An 18252-nucleotide genomic window follows, 5' to 3' on the forward strand; every position below is an offset into this window, starting at 1 on the left:
ATTGAAAGAACATAAATTTTGCTGTTTTGCAACATCATTTACCTGAAAGTTCATGTCTACATGCTCTTGATTCATATCATGTAAATGGAAATGGAGTTAATGATAACTCTTTTATTTATATTTATTTTGCTTTGTCGCTGACTCCCGCCTTAGCGAGGAAGCGCAAGGAAACGGACGAAAGAATGGCCCAACCCACCCACATACACATGTATATACATACACGTCCACACATGCAAATATACATACCTATGCATCTCAACGTATACATATATATACACACACAGACATATACATATATACACATGTACATTACATAATTCATAGTCTGCCTTTATTCATTCCCATCGCCACCCCGCCACACATGAAATAATAGATACTTGTATTCTCACAGGATCTATTGATGGGTATTTGTTACAAAACGATTAACGTTTATCATTACTCCTAGGTAACCAATGAGGAACCTGTTGTGGTAAACGTACCCAGTTATGTGAAAAACCTGGGCAAACTGCTTGCTGAAACACCCAAGAGGTAGGTACTCCCGCAGCTTTCTTTTAAGTTTTGTATATGATATCAACAATAGAAACATCCTCTCAAGGGATAACGAAATAATTCAAATAGCTGCATGGCATCTTTTGGTATTTAGAGATATGTTGGTTTCTGTGATAGTAAGAGATTCTCAGTATGTAATCCAGAACATTTGAATTTTTCATACTGTAATCTGAAATGGACAGTCTGCAGCAGGGGCATGTGATGTCACCATGTTTATTAAATTTGTTTATCGATGGGGTGTTGAGGGAGGTAAATGCAACAGTCTTGGTAAGGGGGGCGAATATGCAGTCTCTTGGGGATGAGAAGGCCTGGGAAGTGAGTCAGTTGTTGTTTGCTAATGATACAGCACTGGTGGCTGATTCAAGTGACAAACTGCAAAAGTTGGTGACTGAGTTTGGAAGAGTGTGTAAAAGGAGAAAGTTGAGAGTAAATGTTTTATAAAAACACGGAGAGCATGTTGATCCAAGTATATCACATTGTTCCAATTCACTATTCCACACATGCCTTGTTCGGACCCCAATCATGCAAAATCTTTTTCACTCCATTCTTCCACCTGCAGTTTTGTCTCCCATCTCTCCTTGTTCCCTCCACCTCTGACACATATATCCTCTTTATCAATCTTTCCTCACTTATTCTCTCCATTTGTCGCTTCATGTATTTCTCGCATACATTTTTCAAAGCAAACACCTGATCCACACATCCTCTACCTCTTCTCAAACCATATTGCTCTTCTCCAATCTGATACTCTGTACATGCCATCACCCTGTCAATCAATACCCTCACATATATATATATATATATATATATATATATATATATATATATATATATATATATATATTTTCAAACTATTCGCCATTTTCCGCGTTAGCGAGGTAGCGTTAAGAACAGAGGACTGAGCCATTGAGGGAATATCCTCACCTGGCCCCCTTCTCTGTTCCTTCTTTTGGAAAATTAAAAAAAATTGAGAGGGGAGGATTTCCAGCCCCCCGCTCCCTCCCCTTTTAATCGCCTTCTACGACACGCAGGGAATACGTGGGAAGTATTCTTTCTCCCCTATCCCCAGGGATACATATATATATATATATTTTTTTTTTTTTATACTTTGTCGCTGTCTCCCGCGTTTGCGAGGTAGCACAAGGAAACAGACGAAAGAAATGGCCCAACCTCCCCCATACACATGTATATACATACGTCCACACACGCAAATATACGTACCTACACAGCTTTCCATGGTTTACCCCAGACGCTTCACATGCCCTGATTCAATCCACTGACAGCACGTCAACCTCGGTATACCACATCGCTCCAATTCACTCTATTCCTTGCCCTCCTTTCACCCTCCTGCAGGTTCAGGCCCCGATCACACAAAATCTTTTTCACTCCATCTTTCCACCTCCAATTTGGTCTCCCTCTTCTCCTCGTTCCCTCCACCTCCGACACATATATCCTCTTGGTCAATCTTTCCTCACTCATTCTCTCCATGTGCCCAAACCATTTCAAAACACCCTCTTCTGCTCTCTCAACCACGCTCTTTTTATTTCCACACATCTCTCTCACCCTTACGTTACTTACTCGATCAAACCACCTCACACCACACATTGTCCTCAAACATCTCATTTCCAGCACATCCATCCTCCTGCGCACAACTCTATCCATAGCCCACGCCTCGCAACCATACAACATTGTTGGAACCACTATTCCTTCAAACATACCCATTTTTGCTTTCCGAGATAATGTTCTCGACTTCCACACATTCTTCAAGGCTCCCAGAATTTTCGCCCCCTCCCCCACCCTATGATCCACTTCCGCTTCCAAGGTTCCATCCGCTGCCAGATCCACTCCCAGATATCTAAAACACTTCACTTCCTCCAGTTTTTCTCCATTCAAACTCACCTCCCAATTGACTTGACCCTCAACCCTACTGTACCTAATAACCTTGCTCTTATTCACATTTACTCTTAACTTTCTTCTTTCACACACTTTACCAAACTCAGTCACCAGCTTCTGCAGTTTCTCACATGAATCAGCCACCAGCGCTGTATCATCAGCGAACAACAACTGACTCATTTCCCAAGCTCTCTCATCCCCAATAGACTTCATACTTGCCCCTCTTTCCAAAACTCTTGCATTCACCTCCCTAACAACCCCATCCATAAACAAATTAAACAACCATGGAGACATCACACACCCCTGCCGCAAACCTACATTCACTGAGAACCAATCACTTTCCTCTCTTCCTACACGTACACATGCCTTACATCCTCGATAAAAACTTTTCACTGCTTCTAACAACTTGCCTCCCACACCATATATTCTTAATACCTTCCACAGAGCATCTCTATCAACTCTATCATATGCCTTCTCCAGATCCATAAATGCTACATACAAATCCATTTGCTTTTCTAATTATTTCTCACATACATTCTTCAAAGCAAACACCTGATCCACACATCCTCTACCACTTCTGAAACCACACTGCTCTTCCCCAATCTGATGCTCTGTACATGCCTTCACCCTCTCAATCAATATCCTCCCATATAATTTACCAAATGGATTTGTATGTAGCATTTATGGATCTGGAGAAGGCATATGATAGAGTTGATAGAGATGCTCTGTGGAAGGTATTAAGAATATATGGTGTGGGAGGAAAGTTGTTAGAAGCAGTGAAAAGTTTTTATCGAGGATGTAAGGCATGTGTACGTGTAGGAAGAGAGGAAAGTGATTGGTTCTCAGTGAATGTAGGTTTGCGGCAGGGGTGTGTGATGTCTCCATGGTTGTTTAATTTGTTTATGGATGGGGTTGTTAGGGAGGTAAATGCAAGAGTTTTGGAAAGAGGGGCAAGTATGAAGTCTGTTGGGGATGAGAGAGCTTGGGAAGTGAGTCAGTTGTTGTTCGCTGATGATACAGCGCTGGTGGCGGATTCATGTGAGAAACTGCAGAAGCTGGTGACGGAGTTTGGTAAAGTGTGTGGAAGAAGAAAGTTAAGAGTAAATGTCAATAAGAGCAAGGTTATTAGGTACAGTAGGGTTGAGGGTCAAGTCAATTGGGAGGTGAGTTTGAATGGTGAGAGGCTGGAGGAAGTGAAGTGTTTTAGATATCTGGGAGTGGATCTGTCAGCGGATGGAACCATGGAAGCGGAAGTGGATCATAGGGTGGGGGAGGGGGCGAAAATTTTGGGAGCCTTGAAAAATGTGTGGAAGTCGAGAACATTATCCCGGAAAGCAAAAATGGGTATGTTTGAAGGAATAGTAGTTCCAACAATGTTGTATGGTTGCGAGGCGTGGGCTATGGATAGAGTTGTGCGTAGGAGGATGGATGTGCTGGAAATGAGATGTTTGAGGACAATGTGTGGTGTGAGGTGGTTTGATCGAGTAAGTAACGTAAGGGTAAGAGAGATGTGTGGAAATAAAAAGAGCGTGGTTGAGAGAGCAGAAGAGGGTGTTTTGAAGTGGTTTGGGCACATGGAGAGAATGAGTGAGGAAAGATTGACCAAGAGGATATATGTGTCGGAGGTGGAGGGAACGAGGAGAAGAGGGAGACCAAATTGGAGGTGGAAAGATGGAGTGAAAAGGATTTTGTGTGATCGGGGCCTGAACATGCAGGAGGGTGAAAGGAGGGCAAGGAATAGAGTGAATTGGAGCGATGTGGTATACAGGGGTTGACGTGCTGTCAGTGGATTGAATCAAGGCATGTGAAGCGTCTGGGGTAAACCATGGAAAGCTGTGTAGGTATGTATATTTGCGTGTGTGGACGTGTGTATGTACATGTGTATGGGGGGGGTTGGGCCATTTTTTTCGTCTGTTTCCTTGCGCTACCTCGCAAACGCGGGAGACAGCGACAAAGTATAAAAAAAAAAAAAAAAAAAAAAAAAAAAAAAAATAATTTACCAGGAATACTCAACAAACTTATACCTCTGTAATTTGAGCACTCACTCTTATCCCCTTTGCCTTTGTACAATGGCACTATGCCCGCATTCCGCCAATCCTCAGGCACCTCACCATGAGTCATACATACATTAAATAACCTTACCAACCAGTCAACAATACAGTCACACCCTTTTTTAATAAATTCCACTGCAATACCATCCAAACCTGCTGCCTTGCCGGCTTTCATCTTCCGCAAAGCTTTTACTACCTCTTCTCTGTTTACCAAATCATTTTCCCTAACCCTCTCACTTTGCACACCACCTCGACCAAAACACCCTATATCTGCCACTCTATCATCAAACACATTCAACAAACCTTCAAAATACTTACTCCATCTCCTTCTCACATCACCACTACTTGTTATCACCTCCCATTTGCGCCCTTCACTCAAGTTCCCATTTGCTCCCTTGTCTTATGCACTTTATTTACCTCCTTCCAGAACATCTTTTTATTCTCCCTAAAATTCAATGATACTCTCTAACCCCAACTCTCATTTGCCCTTTTTTTTCACCTCTTGCACCTTTCTCTTGACCTCCTGTCTCTTTCTTTTATACATCTCCCACTCGATTGCATATATATATTATTTTTTTTTTTTTTTATTATACTTTGTCGCTGTCTCCCGCGTTTGCGAGGTAGCGCAAGGAAACAGACGAAAGAAATGGCCCAACCCACCCCCATACACATGTATATACATACGTCCACACACGCAAATATACATACCTACACAGCTTTCCATGGTTTACCCCAGACGCTTCACATGCCTTGATTCAATCCACTGACAGCACGTCAACCCTGGTATACCACATCGCTCCAATTCACTCTATTCCTTGCCCTCCTTTCACCCTCCTGCATGTTCAGGCCCCGATCACACAAAATCTTTTTCACTCCATCTTTCCACCTCCAATTTGGTCTCCCTCTTCTCCTCGTTCCCTCCACCTCCGACACATATATCCTCTTGGTCAATCTTTCCTCACTCATTCTCTCCATGTGCCCAAACCACTTCAAAACACCCTCTTCTGCTCTCTCAACCACGCTCTTTTTATTTCCACACATCTCTCTTACCCTTACGTTACTTACTCGATCAAACCACCTCACACCACACATTGTCCTCAAACATCTCATTTCCAGCACATCCATCCTCCTGCACACAACTCTATCCATAGCCCACGCCTCGCAACCATACAACATTGTTGGAACCACTATTCCTTCAAACATACCCATTTTTGCTTTCCGAGATAATGTTCTCGACTTCCACACATTCTTCAAGGCCCCCAGAATTTTCGCCCCCTCCCCCACCCTGTGATCCACTTCCGCTTCCATGGTTCCATCCGCTGCCAGATCCACTCCCAGATATCTAAAACACTTCACTTCCTCCAGTTTTTCTCCATTCAAACTCACCTCCCAATTGACTTGACCCTCAACCCTACTGTACCTAATAACCTTGCTCTTATTCACATTTACTCTTAACTTTCTTCTTCCACACACTTTACCAAACTCAGTCACCAGCTTCTGCAGTTTCTCACATGAATCAGCCACCAGCGCTGTATCATCAGCGAACAACAACTGACTCACTTCCCAAGCTCTCTCATCCCCAACAGACTTCATACTTGCCCCTCTTTCCAAAACTCTTGCATTTAACTCCCTAACAACCCCATCCATAAACAAGTTAAACAACCATGGAGACATCACACACCCCTGCCGCAAACCTACATTCACTGAGAACCAATCACTTTCCTTTCTTCCTACACGTACACATGCCTTACATCCTCGATAAAAACTTTTCACTGCTTCTAACAACTTGCCTCCCACACCATATATTCTTAATACCTTCCACAGAGCATCTCTATCAACTCTATCATATGCCTTCTCCAGATCCATAAATGCTACATACAAATCCATTTATATGTGTGTGTGTGTGTGTATGGGGTTGTTAGGGAGGTAAATGCAAGAGTCCTGGAAAGAGGGGCAAGTATGAAGTCTGTTGGGGATGAGAGAGCTTGGGAAGTGAGTCAGTTGTTGTTCGCTGATGATACAGCGCTGGTGGCTGATTCATGTGAGAAACTGCAGAAGCTGGTGACTGAGTTTGGTAAAGTGTGTGGAAGAAGAAAGTTAAGAGTAAATGTGAATAAGAGCAAGGTTATTAGGTACAGTAGGGGTGAGGGTCAAGTCAAGTGGGAGGTGAGTTTGAATGGAGAAAAACTGGAGGAAGTGAAGTGTTTTAGATATCTGGGAGTGGATCTGTCAGCGGATGGAACCATGGAAGCGGAAGTGGATCATAGGGTGGGGGAGGGGGCGAAAATTTTGGGAGCCTTGAAAAATGTGTGGAAGTCGAGAACATTATCTCGGAAAGCAAAAATGGGTATGTTTGAAGGAATAGTGGTTCCAACAATGTTGTATGGTTGCGAGGCGTGGGCTATGGATAGAGATGTGCGCAGGAGGATGGATGTGCTGGAAATGAGATATTTGAGGAAAATGTGTGGTGTGAGGTGGTTTGATCGAGTAAGTAACGTAAGGGTAAGAGAGATGTGTGGAAATAAAAAGAGCGTGGTTGAGAGAGCAGAAGAGGGTGTTTTGAAATGGTTTGGGCACATGGAGAGAATGAGTGAGGAAAGATTGACCAAGAGGATATATGTGTCGGAGGTGGAGGGAACGAGGAGAAGAGGGAGACCAAATTGGAGGTGGAAAGATGGAGTGAAAAAGATTTTGTGTGATCGGGGCCTGAACCTGCAGGAGGGTGAAAGGAGGGCAAGGAATAGAGTGAATTGGAACGATGTGGTATACAGGGGTTGACGTGCTGTCAGTGGATTGAATCAAGGCATGTGAAGCGTCTGGGGTAAACCATGGAAAGCTGTGTAGGTATGTATATTTGCGTGTGTGGACGTGTGTATGTACATGTGTATGGGGGGGGGGGTTGGGCCATTTCTTTCGTCTGTTTCCTTGCGCTACCTCGCAAACGCGGGAGACAGCGACAAAGTATAAAAAAAAAAAAAAAAAATATATATATATATATATATATATATATATATCTATATATATATATATATATATAAATATATATGTGTGTGTGTGTGTATATGAGTGAATGGGCTATTCTTCGTGTGTTTCCTGGTGCTACCTCATATTCTGCCAATCCTAAGGCACTTCTCTGTGAGCCATGCATACAATGAATATCCTTACCAACCAGTCAACAACACAATCAACCCCTTTCTTGGTAAATCCACCTGCATTACCATCTACTTTTACTTCCTTCCCACATTTCATTATCCACAAGGCTTTTTCCACTTCTTTTCTCTTACCACTTCTCTCCAAGACTCTCTCATGTCACATATCACCCCAACCAAAACAACCTAAAGCTACCACCGGCATAAGCAATGAGGAATACTGAAAGAATCCTTTTAAACCCAGCTATGTGCAATCCCATGTTAATGCTTGAAACTACATGCTCATGGCACTAATGCTTCATCCTAGAATTTTTAAAACCACTACCCAAAATATAATGCAAACATAAACCACAGAACTGATGATTCCACAGTTCTTTGTTGACACTATAGCCCTTGAAATTTGTTGGCACCACATCCCTTGGAACTTAGTGGCACCCCAACCCTTTGAAGCTGTTGGCACAACAGCTCTCAGAACTAGTAGGCACGAGGGTCATCATGACTTGTTAGCACTTGGCTTTTGGGACTTAGCATCATGGCCTCAGTACTTGTTGGCAAGGTGGGCCTTGAAAGTTATTAGCACCATTGCCTTAGGGATTTGTTGGCACAATGGCCCCCAGGACTTGTTGGTACCACAGCCCTTGGAACTTTTTGGCACTACATGCCTCAGGACTTGTGGACACCATGGCTCTTGGGAGTTGTTGACATTGTATCCCTTCAGGACTTGCTGACACCATGGCCCTCAAAACTTGGCAGTGCAGCTCTCTGGATTTGTTGGCACCATGATCCTCGGAACTTGTTGGCATCACAATCCTCAGAACTTGTAAGCACCATGACCCACAGAACTTATGCTTGTAGACCTCGTAATGTCTATTTGTGTAATCCATCTAGATGATGATTGTAATCTTTGGCACTTTTTTGTTTAATAATCTGCCACGTCCAGTCTTTAGTATATTCGCATGTAGTCAGTTTTTAAACTTTTTTTTTTCTGCTGTCATACAACTCAGGACTAGCAGTGTAATTGTTATATTAGATATCTCATGAAATCTGAGATCCATTATCCATATTGTTACTTCATATATCTTGAATTTTATGAAGTACAAATGATTAAGGTTTGCTAACGATAGTTTTTGTAATAAGAGTCATTTTTGTTTGGCAGAGTTATTGCGAACTATATGTTGTGGCGTGTGACAGCAGCATCAGTGGCCTACCTGACAGAAGAAGCCCGTGATATCCAGTTGGAGTATTCCAAGAAGCTGGTTGGCAAGGGCACCAGAGAGCCCCGTTGGAAGGAGTGCATGGGATCGGTGTCTGGAAGGTAATCATCAGGTTACATGGCTTTAGTGAGATGATTGTACTGGAGTTACACTAATCATATTTTATCCGAAACTAATGATTTGCTATAACTGCTCTTCAACTGAAGCACAGGTATTCATAAATTTTGTTTTACAGCTTGGCACATGCTGTAGGTTCCATGTATGCTCGAGTCTTCTTCAAGGAGGATGCCAAAGCTGCTGCTGATGAGATGGTACAGTACATTCGTAATGAGTTTCATAAGATTCTTGAAAAAATTGACTGGATGGATGAAGCTACTCGCTCACGTGCCATTCAAAAGGCCCAAGCCATTACTCCACACATCGCTTATCCTCCAGAGCTTCTTATTGACCAGAAGTTAACAGATCTTTATAAAGGAGTAAGTTCCTTAATATTTATCAACAGTTCTTTATGAAAATTAACTGCTGATTCTCGAAGATTGTCACTTAGTATGTAGTCTTTAATTGTAGTTTATAATTATGCATCCTGTAGGAGTTGGATACAAGAACTGCCAGAGGTCATTTTCAGAAGTGTATAGTATCTGTGTCATTAAAAGTCTGTGGCTTTCTCTTCATTCCTGACAACAATCCTCAGTTGCCGTAGCATTGCAGCTGTTATTTTTTTTATCTTTGTAGATATTATGACAAAAGAAATTAGATTCTGACACACAAACACATATATATGTATATATATAATTTTCTTTTCCAGTTGGTAATCTCAAGTGGTGACCTTCTTGAAAATATGCGTAATCTGACTGTGTTTGGAACCAACTATTCCTTCAGGAGGTTAAGAGAAAAGATCGACAAGAAGGACTGGAGGAATCATGGAGCTGCAGCAGTTGTTAACGCTTTCTACAGCCCCTTGGAGAATTCCATCCGTAATGCACATTTCTATATTGTTGTAAACTATTCTAGAGGATGTCATATAGAACAGGAACAATGATTGAAGATATATTTTTTCACAGACTGTTGTGAAAAACATTTTCTGGAACATATTCAGGATGCCTATGATTCTCTTACTTTTATTTATAATTACTTCAGGATCAATTTCTGTTAGTCATAGTGTTATCCATGACCTTTCCAAACACTCATACAAGCTAAGGCTGCACTACCTCTGGTGGTAGAGAATTGCAGACTCTGTTAGAGTGAGAAGTTCTTTGATGAGACAGTATTCCTAATGATGCTTACTTGCCAAATGTGACTTAACACACTCGGCGAAACCTTAAGCACACCTAGTCCAGTAACATTGATACCTATGATTTTACATGATATGAATAACATTAATCATCCATGAAGTAGAAATATTAAGGCCTATAGCTATTATGTTTAGAGCAGCCATGTGAGAATTAGCAATTGTGATATCTGATTCTTCCTTCAGACAGTGAGCCTGTGACACTCTTCTTTCATCTTTTTCCCCTTCTTCCAATAACCTTTGTACCAGTGAGAGTTAGCTCTACAAATATCTGAAGAGCTCTGATAGATAGATTTCTTCTTTTTTCTATTCCATTTTGTTTTCCTTTTTACTCAAGACACCCATGGCTGGGGCATATTTTGCCTTTGCCATGTGATTCACTATAAGGACAAAATAAAGTGGTACCTAGATCATAGAGAAGAGTGAGATTTGTACATGCCTAGTTAGTACAGTTTCTAGTGGTATTAAGTCTGATGAAATGAAGTTCAAGATTGTTTGGGAGGCAATCTGTTTACATCCTCTCGGTTCATTTTGGTGCAAATATACTCGCTCACTATGGAGTTTGTTTGGGTTGGGAGATCTGTGAGTAAAGGTTGCAAAAGTATGAGGAATAGGTGAGCTTATTTCTATTGTATGGAGGGTGGTGGATGTTTATGAAGTGGCTTGAGGAAAAGGAGTTGGTTCTCTTGTACAGAAGTGGGTGCTGTGCATGTTGTAGTGAGATTGCTGGATTTTTTTTTTTTTTGTTAAATGTTTATGATTACATAGCAACTGGTGTTTTTTCTGAATGCTCTGTTTAGAGTAGTTAGTTTTGTTTGCCTTTGATGGGTTGGGTGTCCAAGCATGTGAGGCATGATTAGGGTATATCAGAAAAAATGTTTATGTGGGTTACTGAGAATTCTTTTTCTTGTAGAAGTTGATGCTTTGTGGGTGCTTAGTTTGTTCATGGCTTTTACTTTTATGTTTGTAATGTGGGAAATGTCATATGACCAAATTGTGTTGTTAAGAGTTTTCTTGAATGGAAGTGGATGATTTTTCAGGATAGTTATCCAGGATGTCATGCCTGTCAAAGCTAAAGAGGGTGATTGTAGAATTTTGAGCAGTTAAGTGTCATAAGTATGTGATGCAGTGCTACATTTATGTCTTGCTTCTGCAGTGTTTGGGTAATGTGATGGGATCATTTGCATATGAGGACTTTCACACTACCTTGCAGGACTTAGAGGAAGAATAAAAAGAGTTAGAAAAAGAAATGCTTTCTTTGTAACTTCAGTGTGGGGCTTTGAATGTTTAAGCTGAAATCTTTGTGGATAACTCGTACCTGGCAGCTTGCCAGGAAGCTGGCCAACCATTTAATATCATTTTTATGGAAGGTGGTCTCGAGTGTGTTTTGTAAGACAAATTGTAGAAGAATGTTGAATGATCTGTTGATGCATGTTGCCATTAGTAATGTGTAGGATGATGGTTCCAGTGGTTGGTTGAAGCTGTCCTAAATTTGTTTAGAGGTTTGTATGTAATTTAAAATTGGAGTCTTTGAGTCTGAACCTGTGATGGTTTGGTAAGAGTATGATATTTTGGTTGAATTTGTTATGGTTTTGAGGAGCTTGATTATCAATAGCAATATTGATGTGAAATTGTTGGAGGAAGGGGAGCTGGAAGGTTCCAGGATGAATATTATGTTTAGTTTCTAGATATGTAGGATTTGGTGTAGCCAGGTGTGGTTGAAGGTCTCTTTAAGTACTTTGATTGCTACTGGACTGAAGTGTTTCGTGTAAAAGTTTGATAAATTTTCAGTGTCTGTTGCAGGAGAGGTCTTGGGTGTTTTAATTGAGTTATGTGTTAAGAATGAAGGATGAAAGAGCAGTTGTAAATAGTTGAAGTTCTGTAGATTTTTATGACTGACCCTTTGAAGGCGTGATAGTGTTTCATAACTGTATTTTTCATGGAATATTGTTGCATTGGGTCAGCAGTGCTTCATGTTGAGGGCCAAGGTGATTCTGATAATGGATTTTTTTTTGCTTACCAGAATTGGTGTTGTTGATTTTTTTGGTTCATCCTGTTAGATAGGTGTGGGAGTTTGTTGTCTGTTGTTGCATTAGTGCATTAGTGAGGGTCTTGTTTAGACTTCAGATTTGTCCCATGGTCTGTGCTGCTGAGATGTGGTTTTGTCTGAATGTTTCTTAGCTTGATAAGGTTGCAGCTTAGGTGAGAGGCTTAGAATTACATTAAATTAAATTTAATTAAATTAACGCTACCTTGCTAACGCGGGAAATGGCGAATAGTATGAAAGAAAGAAGAAAAGTGTGTGTGTTGTAATTTTGTTTCTGACTTGGTTTAATTGTTGAACAGGTAGATGGTACAGCCTGTTAATGGAAGGTTATTTATGGCAAGGCTTTGGAGCTTCGATTCTGTGTTTAATGTAACTGCTCATTTATCTACTTTTTTTTTTAATTTCTCTACATAATTTGCTGATTGCATGGGTTGTGTGGGTTAGGTCAAATGTATACATTTATTTGAAGTCCAAAATAATTTCCTAATTTTCTCACCAGAGTTTCCAGCTGGTATTCTGCAGGGAACGTTCTTTGAGGCTGACAGACCAAAGTACATGAACTTTGGTGCAATTGGTTACGTCATTGGTCATGAAATTACTCACGGGTTTGATGACACGGTAAGATGACACAAGGTGGCTTGGAGGTGTGTATTATGGTAATTAGTACTAAAGGTATGATAGCCATTCTGAATCACTGGAGACATTTAGTGCATGAGGTTTGAGTTGTGAATGGAAATTCTAAGTCTGCCTGATGCTGTGAAAAAATCTTTTACAAGTGTGGAACCCATTCTTCACTTTAGCATACTGTACAGGAGTTGAATATGTGCAGGTGAACATTCAGTGTAAAGGGGAATGGAGTGAATGATCAATGATGAGTTTAATGATATGCCATTGTATGATGCTTAATACTTGCCAGAATTTGGATGATGACTAATTAGCTTGTTAACCTAAGTAGTTTACATATGAATGTACTGGGCAAAACTTTGTCTTCATTTCACATTTTTCATATAACTTTTATCATTCTGGTACATGTAAAAAAGGAAAATTATCAAATTGTCATTTTGTTATGCAGGGCCGGCAGTTTGATGCAACAGGTGACCTTCGTGATTGGTGGGAGAGGAAGACAAAAGAAGAGTTCCTTAAAAAAGCCAAGTGCATCATTGACCAATATAGCAACTTCAGTGTTAGTGAAGTCAATATGAATGTAAGTTGACATCCTAATTATGTTTCCCTTCCAGCTACAAAGTAGAATTTAAGATTTACAGACTCTATTGAGGATCACCTCATTAAGAGAAGGACGTTATGCATTTTTATTAAATTAAGTGTCTTCTGCCATATTAAGGTAAAACATGTCCACTTTCTCTGTTGTATGATGAATCTAAACCATAGTGTACCATCCACCTTTAAGACCCACAGACTGTTCTGTGATTCACAGTGACTTTTTTATATTCCCTGGTTCAGCTTATTGATAGAATGTTCCCACCCTTGTGTGGTACGTCAATCCAGTTCAATCTCGCATGCACATGCCTTGCCCTCCTGAATTCTTGGGCCCTGATACCCTAAACCCTTCTTCATTTCATCCCTCTATCTTTATCTCAATAGCCCAACTCCTCTCCACTTTTAACATGAATATATACTCTAGTTCTTGCCATGTTTCCATTCATTTCGGCAAACCTTGGTCAGCTCTCTTATCAGATTACACTTGGTATCACACCTGTCTTACATCGTCATTCCTTATATTATCAACCTACCTCACACCATATACTATCCACAGGAATTTCATTTCCAACATGCTTGCTGTCTTTTCTTCAGTGTTCAAGACCCAAGATTCACAGCTACACAACAGTCAAGAATACTATATCTTAAGATATATCCATTTTTTCCTTGACAGACATGGACCTCTCCTTCCACACACTCAGTGCAATTAGGACCTTGGCTCCCCTCTCCCAACCTATGGCTTACTTTAGCCCTAATGTTTCCACAAGCAACATGTCCACTCTTGAGGTACCTATAGCACAAGAAGTCCTTCCTGTTCAAACTTAACCTATCCTGTCACATACCATCCCCCTGCTGCACTTCATCGCCTTACTTTTGTTTACTTGTACTCTTATCTTTCTGCTTTAAAACACAGTCACATATAGTCCCCCTGCTGCACCTCATCACCTTGCTTTTGTTTACTTGTACTCTTATCTTTCTCCTTTAACACACACTGTCAAACTGTCACCAGCCTCTGTGTCTCTAACTGGAACCTGTCACCATAGCTGTGCCATCTGCAACTATGAACTGGTTTATTTTCCATGTTTGCTTACCCCAAGCTACTAGAAACTTACCACTCGCTGCAAAAGCCTTGTACTCGCCTCTCTTAGCACCCTGTCCTTAAATGATTGAACAACCATGGTAAGATCACATATTCTTGATAAAGACACCTTCTCCAGGAACCACTTTCCTGTAAAAATTCATTGCTTCTTTTAGCAACTTTTATTTACCCATATATTTATAGGCAGCTTTTGCAAGACACCTCCCTCAATCCTGTCAAGTTCTTTCTTCAGATCCTTAAATGACTTGCAGTTCACGTGCTTGTTCAAGTATTTCTCGCATGAATTTGTAAAAGGAAAAGCCTTGTCCATACATTCCTCAACTTCTGCGAAAGCCATAATGTTCCTCCCAGTCAGCTGATCTTTGGATCCCACCACCCTGTCACTACTCTTCCGTACACCTCACCAGATGTACTTTGAGACTTTTCCTAAGTTCACAGATATTATCTCACTCCCAACTCTCATCTGCCCATTTTTTTCAACTCTCCTGGATAGATGTAATGTGCTATTTTCCTTGCACAAGATATCAAAATTAACAATAATGATTGGGTGGCTTTATTAACTGATTGTAAAGTCCCAGTCCTTTTGTTAACTTCATGCAGTTTGTAAAAATTTTGCAAAATGAAGAAAATTTTCTTCATTACTACACACATGGGAACCTGTCCTGAAACAACCAATATATTACAAAAAGGCCAGTAGGTTTAATGATTTAGGTTTTCCCTCTTTAAAGCTTAAGCAAACAAAGTTTGTCATCAAAGCTAAAGTAATTTTTTTTCTTCCAGGTAAATGGCATTAACACTCAAGGTGAGAACATTGCTGATAATGGAGGCATCAAAGAAGCCTATAATGCATACAAACAATGGGTAAAGGATAATGGTGAGGAAAAACTCCTGCCATCATTACCATACAATACAAAGCAGTTGTTCTGGCTGTCAGCTGCTAATGTTTGGTGTGGCAAGTACCGTCCAGAAACACTAAAATTGCGTATCTTAACTGGAGCCCACTCACCTGCACAGTTCAGAGTCAATGGGCCCTTCAGCAATCAAATTGACTTTGCCAGTGACTGGAATTGCCCAGCTGGCTCCCCCTTGAACCCCACACAGAAGTGTTCCGTCTGGTAACGGGTTGTCGTCAGATCCTGTTGGACTTGGTTTTGTTGGAGAAGTAGTGTTAAACATCTTTGACATCGGTGCTTCAGTGCTGACTACAGGGTACCTCACCAGAATTTCAAGAAATTCACTTTTTGCCCAACCCCATCTAGGTCATTCTGTGACACATTTGAGGTTTGCTTATAATCAAGATTTCACCATGGCTATTCTTGGAAGCATGACTTCATGTAGTGCAGGATCATATGTACATTCCTTAATAAATTTATCTCATGGTGAGGGCCAAGCCTCTGTCTTCAGTGTGCAAAGCCTTTTCATCCCCGGCTGGGCCGTGGGAAGAGAAAGGACCCCATTTCATTAGAATCATAGTCAGTTAAGAGAGATATATTTTTGCAATAGCACATTCAAGATTTTAGTCTCATCCTAAACTCATAAGTAATTGACAGGAACAAAAATGGAAATGGTGAAAACCTTAAAAGGAATTACAATGGATATATGGTTATAGCACCTGGAATTAGGAAGCTTTTAGGTGTTTAAAACTGTTAAGCATATATATGATATGGAATGAACTTGAATGAATCTCTTAGTGTAATCCAGTTAAACATGGAGCTCCCACCACTGAACCATTATCTCCACTTTCACAAGTTTTGATTTTCACATTGCCTTATTTCATTATATTCTACCTAACTTGATCCATCTCTAATTATTTTTCTGTAGTTTGTGTATTCCTTTGACATTCACTTGAATCGAGTGGTTATTTTTTATGTTATTGTGAGCCTAAGTGAGTGTGTGTGTATGTATGTTTTCCTAATGTATGACAGTGTGTTCAACTACAGTGCTGATGTATCTTCCATCAAATGATTGTCACCACCACTTTTTATTCACTGAAAACTGTTAGCAGGAGTTTCCTTCGTAGATGATATTCTTATTAAAGTAGTGATGGAAGATGATTCTGTTGTGAGTGATGTCAGAGTTTATTTATTTAATATTATTGAACAGTTTATGTATTTAGGAATGTAGGTTTTTTAATGACCCTTATCTGATGGATAATTTCATTTTCAGTGTTCTTATTAGTTACTGACTGTTTGCATGAGCTGTGATGCTGGGAATTAGTAAGGTTTCCTGTGTGGCCATGCAAAGAATGGCTCAGAATATCAAAAATATAATTGAAAATTATTTTTTCTCCATATAAGAAACGGTATTTACCTCACTTTTCTACACATTGATTGTTGATAGGGTTTTATTGTGAATAGATGTTGATAGGTTGTTAATTACACTTGACTCATTTTACCATTCTTTTTATGTTGTGGTAAAGGCATGTACTGTGGTCCAAATTTTAAATTTTTTTTACATCTCTATTGCTGAAACTCAGGCATAGGCTTTGATGTACTCTTTTTGATGTATATCAATATAAGTGCAGTAATCATATGCTACCTCATTGAAGCTGATTACAAAATCACAATGATACTTTTTTTAAGGCCTAATTTGACATGTAATTTTGATACTTAGCTATTCATTATAGCACTGATATTTTCATTACAGTTTTATAAACTTTAAAAGCTAAGACTTGGTACCTCTTAAATACTTTTAGCCCAAGACCAAATATTTATTATGCAAGTGCAAGATGTTCCAGCTGACCATATTCTCAATTTATCAACGATTTACATGGACTACAAACATTGCTTTTCAAAAGAAATCTTAAGAAATGGACAAAGAAAAAACTTATTTTACATGTACTGTGACTAATTGAGTTCACTGCATTATTTGATACGCACACTTAATACTATGATACTTGGCAGCATATAATACATATTTTAATAATAAAAAGCACTATTTTTTGAAATGCTGTTTAATAATAAATCTACATGAACCAAATTGGTACAGTGTAAGTGAAACAGTTTCTAATTACAGTATTGTGATGAATAAATTTTGTGTGAATCTTTTAGTTTTACTCTTGTGCTTAAGTATGACCACCATCATTTCTTGTTATGTGCAGAAATTGTATCAAAAAAAATATACCCCTACATGACTTACACAAGATGTCAAGTTACTGACAGGTTCTAAATCAACCAATTCAACCAATGTGCAGGTCTGGCAAAGGACTCGCATACGTATGCATATACATAAACGCCCACACACGCACATATACATACCTATACATTTCAACATATACATACATTCAATCCATTGACAGCACGTCGACCACGGTATACCACATCATACCAATTCACTCTATTCCTTGCATGCCTATCACCCTCCTGCATGTTCAGGCCCCGATCACTCAATCTTCTTCACTCCATCTTTCCACCTCCAATTTGGTCTCCCACTTCTCCTCGTTCCCTCCACCTCTGATTCGTATATCCTCTTTGTCAATCTATATATATATATATATATATATATATATATATATATATATATATATATATATACATTTTTCATATGTATATATATGTATGTGTGTGTGTGTATATGTGCGTATGTGTGTGTATGTGTATATATATATAAATGTATATTATCCCTGGGGATAGGGGTGAAAGAATACTTCCCACGCATTCCTCGCGTGTCGTAGAAAGCGACTAGAGGGGACGGGAGCGGGGGGCCAGAAATCCTCCCCTCCTTGTACTTTTTTAACTTTCTAAAATG

General features: G+C 39.9%; 1 protein-coding gene across 7 annotated transcripts in view; it reads left to right on the plus strand.

Annotated features, from left to right (window-relative positions):
• Nucleotides 1-17547, plus strand: part of Nep2 (Neprilysin 2) — a 174017-nt gene extending 156470 nt beyond the window's left edge. For all 7 annotated transcript variants that reach the window (XM_071659696.1, XM_071659697.1, XM_071659699.1 and 4 more), the window contains exons 8-14: nucleotides 446-528; nucleotides 8796-8954; nucleotides 9089-9329; nucleotides 9659-9827; nucleotides 12688-12806; nucleotides 13261-13392; nucleotides 15286-17547. In XM_071659696.1, the coding sequence (XP_071515797.1) occupies nucleotides 446-528; nucleotides 8796-8954; nucleotides 9089-9329; nucleotides 9659-9827; nucleotides 12688-12806; nucleotides 13261-13392; nucleotides 15286-15624 (1242 nt within the window). In that variant the 3' untranslated portion in view covers nucleotides 15625-17547. The remainder of the gene's footprint in view (nucleotides 1-445; nucleotides 529-8795; nucleotides 8955-9088; nucleotides 9330-9658; nucleotides 9828-12687; nucleotides 12807-13260; nucleotides 13393-15285) is intronic.
• The last annotated feature ends 705 nt before the right edge of the window (nucleotides 17548-18252 follow it).

The sequence above is a fragment of the Panulirus ornatus genome, chromosome 68 (assembly GCF_036320965.1).
Source record: "Panulirus ornatus isolate Po-2019 chromosome 68, ASM3632096v1, whole genome shotgun sequence".
Lineage (NCBI taxonomy): Eukaryota > Metazoa > Arthropoda > Malacostraca > Decapoda > Palinuridae > Panulirus > Panulirus ornatus.